The sequence below is a fragment of the Leptopilina heterotoma genome, unplaced genomic scaffold (genome assembly GCF_015476425.1).
Source record: "Leptopilina heterotoma isolate Lh14 unplaced genomic scaffold, ASM1547642v1 Lhet_113, whole genome shotgun sequence".
NCBI classification, from domain to species: Eukaryota; Metazoa; Arthropoda; class Insecta; order Hymenoptera; family Figitidae; genus Leptopilina; species Leptopilina heterotoma.
Genome location: NW_025110832.1, coordinates 1,035,280 through 1,042,380, shown reverse-complemented (window position 1 = coordinate 1,042,380; position 7,101 = coordinate 1,035,280). Strand labels below are relative to the sequence as shown.

Below are 7,101 nucleotides of genomic sequence, written 5' to 3'. Positions count from 1 at the left end.
GTTTGATTTAATACATACCATTTTTTTTTAGTTTTTCAAGACGAACAAGTTAGATCAGGTCCGATTTAAAGTAATTTCACTTTTTTATTTTTTGTAACACTGTTCTAATCTTTAAAGCGTTAAAAATCCCTAAACCACAGTAGCTAAGGTTTAATTAAAAAAATCTGAATATCGAAAATTCTAAAACATATTTATAAAAAAAAAATTCTGTTGCTTTAAAAATAAAATTATATTTCTTGCAGTTACTTTTAAGAAAATTTTTTTTTTAAAAAAAGGTGCAATTTTAATAATCAATCGACTGTGGAGTTGCAGTAAAAGTTTCGAGAAAACGCTGTTTTTCTATCTCGTTCAAAAATTAATGTAACTTATTAATATGAAAATTAATCAATTATTTTTAGAAATGATATTCTTATTAGGATTATTTATTTGTCGTAGGAATTTTTTTCTTGATACAATGTAAGGAAACAAAAACCTATCTTACACGTAATATTTACATTTGCATCCGAACATATTACAAATTAGCTTGTTTTGCGCACAGTTTATTTTTTATAGATATTTTTTAATAATCATTTATTTTTTAACTAATATATTTAGTCTTTGAAATTAACAGTAATATACATTAAGACGATTATCAAGAAATATTCGCTTTTGCTGTTAATTTGCAAATCTTAATATATATTCTTGTTTTACGAAATTAAAGTCACTATGTACGACGATTTTTAACCTTTTTTTTGGAATATTACAATGGTAACTGTTTATAAAAAAAATGTTATATATCGAAGGACAAATTTTCTGAAAACATATTTCTTGAATAAAGGAAATCAGGTTTAGAGGGATTTTCCAAAACTTATAGTTTAGAAGGTTTAAAATATTTGTTTTAAAATCCCAATCGAAGAACAGGTTATAATTTTTTTTTGAGCTCAAAATCATTGCCTTGTAAGTCGGAAATTAAAAAGTTTTTTAATCGCAATTTTTTGAGAAACATTTTCGTTTTTAAAAATGCGAAATGCTAACAAGAAATTGAAATTCTAAATTCTTTTTTTTATAGAGGTCAGGAACTTCGAGTATCGAAAACTTATAACCGGTTCTTCGATCCGCAATTATAAATATGTAAAAATAATAAATGATAAGTAGAACAATTGTTCTTTATGAACAGAAAATTAAGTATATGACAATTAAATATTTAATATTCTAGTGAGGAATTTAAAAATTATTTCTCATTGCAATAAGAAAAGAAAGAAATAGGCGTAAAAATTACACTATTTTGATAAAATTGCCGAAAAAGTATGTACGAAACAAATTACATATAAAAGACGAACTTTACAGTTTAAATTAAAATGTTTTTGTTCTCACTATGATTGTAATTAGACAGAGAATAAAAAAATTGTACTAATTTTGAGATTCGATTCACAATTAAATTTTAATGAAGTCGAACGTTTTATATGGAGCTCATTAAGAAGGGATCAAAAATAGTTCATAATTTTTTATTTATGAACTTATTTTTTGGTATACAAAGCTTCAGTTTTTTCAAGAGACACAATACTTATTTATATCCAATTGGTCATTTAATTGCTGACGAACAATTAGTTTGTTCTTATTCTCTTCGGATTGGGAGAGAATAATCTTTTTAGTATTCTAGAGATCATCAGGATTTCTAGTTTATTTTCTCAAAAAACGATTCCTGATTTCAGGTTTAGAGATAGTTTTCATTTTATAGACAGTTACCACTAGTTTGCAATCGCCTTACATTTTCTAAACATTATCATACAGAATGAATATCATTTAAAAATATCAAAATGTCATTCGAAAAGTTCTTCGACTTGAAAACTGCACCAATAAAAATTGAACTCTCCATTCGAAATGTCAACTAATTTCAGTTATTTTTTTTTACAAAAGACTAGAAAAAAGAAAGCAATAACTGCATTAGTGACACCACTCATAATAATGTTGAGATTTTTATACAATATTAAATCAGCAGTTCAATTTCCATTAGTTCGGAATTAAAGCCAATAAGCGTCGCACACTTGAAATTGAATTTTGACGAAACAGATTTTTTAAATTGTTGCTGAAATCAAGTGTGAGAGCAATAAGAACCTCCATATCTATATAGATAAGTAAATAACCTAATGTCATAAATGATTTTTTTCTACATTTAAAAACGTTTTTAATTTCTCGCTTTTTTTTGAAAACTTCTTAGACTATATTTTTTTTATTTACAAGTCTTTCGGCTACTGGCCGACATTGATATGACTGAGAATTACTTTTAATAACAATAATAATACTAGAACGTAATTTATGGCAGTAGTAATAACTGATTTTAGATGATCGAAAATGCATGATCGGCAATGCATTGCACGCGTAACACTGTGCGACAAAAGCTAAAAATACAGACTTTATTTTTTTCAAGAGAATAGTACTTTTCTTATATAAAAATACTCGCTTTAATTGATATTTTTCGATTGTTGAAATATATTTGCTTGTATAATAAATATACAATTTAATTTAATTTAACAAAATAACTCCTTAAACGTTTAACGTATATATCTTCTCTATTATAGTCTGATTATGGAAATTATCTACTTTGCAAAGTATAATTTCAGACTGGATGACATTTAGCAAGTAAGGATTGTAGGACAAAAGTTCCAAATCAAAAGTTCCAATTCAAAAATTCCAATATAAGAAAGTCCATAGGTCAAAACGACCAGAAAACGTATTTTTTCATAAAATAAATAATTTTATTTCAACACTTTGGTATCTAAAAGTACATTAGGTAAGATATAAAATTTTTGCCAAAAAATATTAAAAAATCAGGCCTGGTAGTAACAGTTTTTTCGGGCCCCTTTTCACAAAAATTGCTTTTGCGGTGGTCAAAATATCTTTTGAATGCTTTATCTAAAATCCAAATACAAAAAATTTTTTGTTGTTGCGTGAATATATCTCGTGATTGAATGAAGGTTGTTTTTAAAGAAATTGAAATTTGGATTTTTGACAGTGTATTTTGTCAAATTTATCATTTTTAGAACCATTAAGACCATGTAAAATCGCGGTTCTCATCAACGAAAAAAAATTTCTTCGTTGAATAACAAGCTACACTTATCAACTAACAGAAAATATTCGGATTTTTGATTTTCGATGAACCGGTCAGAAGATGTCGTGACCACCACTTTTTTGGAAGGGGTCTCAAAAGAACCTATTGGTACGGATCTGAATTTAAATATTTTTTAAATGAAAATTTTACGAGTTACTGATTTAATAGTTTACTTTAAAATTTAAAAGTGCTGAAATAAAAAAATTTATTTATTTTATGAAAAAAAAATTAAACAAACATACGCATTATCTGAGTGTTTTAACCCATGTAAACCCTTAAAAAAGTTTCAAAATAAGAATGTCCCATAATATAAATGAGTCCCAATGTTGAAAATATCAAAATACACAAGTGACGACACAGCACCGAAATTTTCCTAAAAATTTATTAAAGATTTACTTGCAAACTTTAGTGCAAAGTTTAGTGAAAATTGTGTAAAGATTTAAATGTCCCACTTTAATAAATGTTTATCGTCAAATTTTCCTAAAAATTTAGCATGAAACTTTCCTGAACATTTAAATTACATTTTCGACTTGTAAGCGAAAATGTAGAGTAAAACTTTGCTGAAAACTTAAATTAAATTTTCGCTTATAATAGAGTAGCCGAAAATGTAATTTAAATGTTAGGAAAGTTTGACACTAAACATTTATTGATGTGGGACATTTAAATCTTTACACTAAATTTTCACTAAACTTTGCAAGTAAATACTTCGAAGTTTGCAAATAAATTTTTAGGAAAGTTACTCGGTCCTGTGTGAGTTACTAAATAAATAATAATAATTATTAATTGTACAGTATATGTTATTAATAATTAAATTATAAAAAATATTAATGAAATATTAAATTTTTAATAAATATAATCCTATTGAATTATTTAACTTTATTAATTAAATTATTGAAATGAATTATATTTATTAAATATTATTTACACTATATACACGGAGAGAAAATATATATATTAAATTTCGTAAAAAGTATTTTACAATTGAGGGTTCACGTGCAATAAGGGGACGCGCAAGCTATTCGTTAGCCTCTCGCGCAGCCGCAGAATCGCTGTACGCGGGGACTTTTACTTTCATGCGTATCCCCTTATTGCACGTGAACCCTCAATTTGGGAAAAGAGTGCAACAAACCGAAATACTTTTACAAAATTTAATATAATTTTCCTTTCGCGTACCTATTCTTGCCATTGGGAAAAATTGTTTTAGAAAAATATCGTCATTTAATTCCGTTTAATTTGGAATTTAGAAGAATTATAAAATTTCAAGTGGATCAGCTGTTTTATTTGACCGCCGCCATTTTGTTTTCCGTAATTCTTAGAAGTGACGCAATGCAGCACGGAAATGTTTCTGAATTTGAATATAAAAAAAATGTTGTACCATTTGGTATTTGGAACAAAGAATTATTGGACCTTTTGGCTTTTGGAAGAAAGAATTATTTGAACTTTTGTCCTCCAACCGCAAGTATATCTCGTGAAGACGAGAATTGCCGCACTGTAACATACATATATAATTCATTTCTCCAAGAAAACGAAGAATATTTTGAAGAAAGCACTTGGCACTTTCTTTGTCGCACAGTGTGTTTTATATATAGGACATGTATTGTCGATACAATTTCAAATCTTACGAGTTAAAATTATTACATAATTAAAAAAGACAACTTTGAATGAATAACGAAAATTATTGATTGTACATAAATTAAGGTCGTGTTCATTGAATTTTACAATTAGTGTTCATAACCACTGGATCACTTTTGGCAAAAAGAGTACTCGTGGGGCTATTCGCACTTTGATCAATCATCGTCGTCAGAATCCAAATTGTCGTCCGGTTCACTATTATCAAAAGCACTTAGTTTTGAAAAATCCGCTTCTCGGAGATTCATTCGCCAAGAATGATAAAGAAAGTCAGAGTCTTTTCTACAGTTGAAGGATCTTGAGAACTGCTAAACCACCTGATACTTCTGATCCGGGAGAATGTAATCTGATGACTCGGCCGGACAGGAGGTGATGTCGTTGGAGGAGGAGTTGAGGTGGTGGCCGGTGAGGTGGGACATGGAGGACGTGAGGGTGACGTTGTGGTGGTACTGCGGATGGTGGTAGTTGCTCTGCGGACTGTGGTGCATATGCGAGATCTGCGACTGGTAGTAGTCGCCTGGCGTGTAGGGGTTCTGGTAGCTGTTGTAGGGCTGGCTGGCGTAGCACTGGCTGGGGTTGACGGCGCCCGGGGAAGCGGAGCTCCAGGCGAAGCCGTAGTCGCTGTGGTGGATTTGATTTACAGAAGGTGGATATGAAGACGGCGTCAACTGGCTGGAGCCGGGGGTCAGGGGCGGAGACGGCGTCGTCAGGGCGCTGCTCGTGTTGCTGCTGCCGGTCGGCGTCGAGCCCAGTCTGGGGTATGACGAGTTGACGGACAAGAGGGGCGAGTTGGAGCCCGGGGCCTCCTTCCCTCGGGGCGGCGAGACGGGTGGCGTTCTCCTCGTGGTCGCGGGCGGAATCTTGGCGCTCGACGAGGAGGACGACCGCGAGGCCGGTCGCCTGGGGGCCACGGTCTGCTGCTGCTGCTGTTGCTGCTGTTGCTGCCTGCACTTTGCTCTTCTGTTCTTGAACCAGACCTGAAACACACAAGGACAACGTTAATGGAAAAGGAATATTGGGAATTATTTTATTCGAATTTGAGGCGCTGAATAAGAGTTAATCGGTGCAATGAGAAAATAATCGCGGGCGGATGGGCGTAACATTTCATTAAATCGCAACAATAACAGCGATTTCATTCTGGTAAAGAAGGGCGAACGAGAGATCTGGGCACTCAGGCGAATCACCCCTGGGATTCTTTAGTTGATATACTGTACACAAAAACGTATTTCTATACTGTAAACTGAAATTATGTGTAACAGTGAGGATTGCACAAACTGTAGATGTGATACAATTGTAATCGTGGAGTGCGAGTGATGTGCAGGAGTGTGTGTGTGCGTGCGGTAGGTAACAGGGCGGAGAAAAGAGACAAGAGGGGACTGAAAAGTCCCCCTTATATGCCACAACGTAGTACACACCCCTGTAATCCTCCGTACAATGTGGCTAGGGGCGCGATCCTATGAATCTATGCTATGCCTTTCAAATTGGGTCCCGCTGTTGTTGTTATTGTTATTATCATTTCTGCCGTCGTTATTATTGGCTAGTTCGTCACAATTCACATTGTCATACATATAGTAAAAAAATATCTTTCTTCCTCATGACTATTGGCTGCTTATATGACAGCCAACACATGCATACAAGTTTCAAATTTAAAATAGAGGAGAAAAGTACCCGAGTTTGCTTTTATGGCAATTTATAAAGTTTAACGACAACAACTTTTCTCCTGTCATAGCCGAACGAAAAAATATGCTTTTCATATATAGATCCATTCACAACAATAGGCGAACAAATTATCCAAAAATATTTCTTTTCTCTCAACTTTAATAATTGTAATCTAATTAATTTCTGAAACTGATTTTGCGAAAATCGACATATTCGCATATCGCTAATTTTAATTAGCGCATATGCCAATAAATCAGTAAAATTTTCCCACTGAGTATTAGCTTATATTCCCGCAACGCCATTTCAAATTTTTGGAAAATGTGATAGAGTGACAATAAAAATACTGGCCTAACAATAATTTCTATTCGCGAATCCGCCATATTTGTTTAGATGTTTGCATTTCTTAACTTTAAAAATATTGCAATTTAAAGGTCAGCATCTTTAAATTTTTAAAATGTTCAGTCTTCAAGAACCATCATCAAATTATTACTTATAAATTATTTTATGAATAATTTTACTTAAATATTTCAAAATTAATTGAATTTCAAGAGTTTAGTTTAGAATTTTCACAAATAAATGAACTTCAAAAGATTATAGTCTCAAATTTCAGAAAATTTCAATTGCAGAAATTCAATTATTTTCAAAAGTAATAAAATTCTTCACTGAAATTTAATTATATTTAAAAATTTTTGAAAATTCTCGTAAAATTTCAATTATCTTTATAA

At 31.7% G+C, this 7,101-nt stretch overlaps 1 protein-coding gene across 3 annotated transcripts in view; it reads right to left on the bottom strand.

The window, feature by feature from the left end:
- Positions 1–3,953: 3,953 nt before the first annotated feature.
- The window catches only part of LOC122506232 (homeobox protein OTX2-like), a 48,380-nt gene continuing 45,232 nt past the window's right edge, over positions 3,954–7,101 (bottom strand). For all 3 annotated transcript variants that reach the window (XM_043618316.1, XM_043618308.1, XM_043618324.1), the window contains exon 4: positions 3,954–5,694. In XM_043618316.1, the coding sequence (XP_043474251.1) occupies positions 5,026–5,694 (669 nt within the window). In that variant the 3' untranslated portion in view covers positions 3,954–5,025. The remainder of the gene's footprint in view (positions 5,695–7,101) is intronic.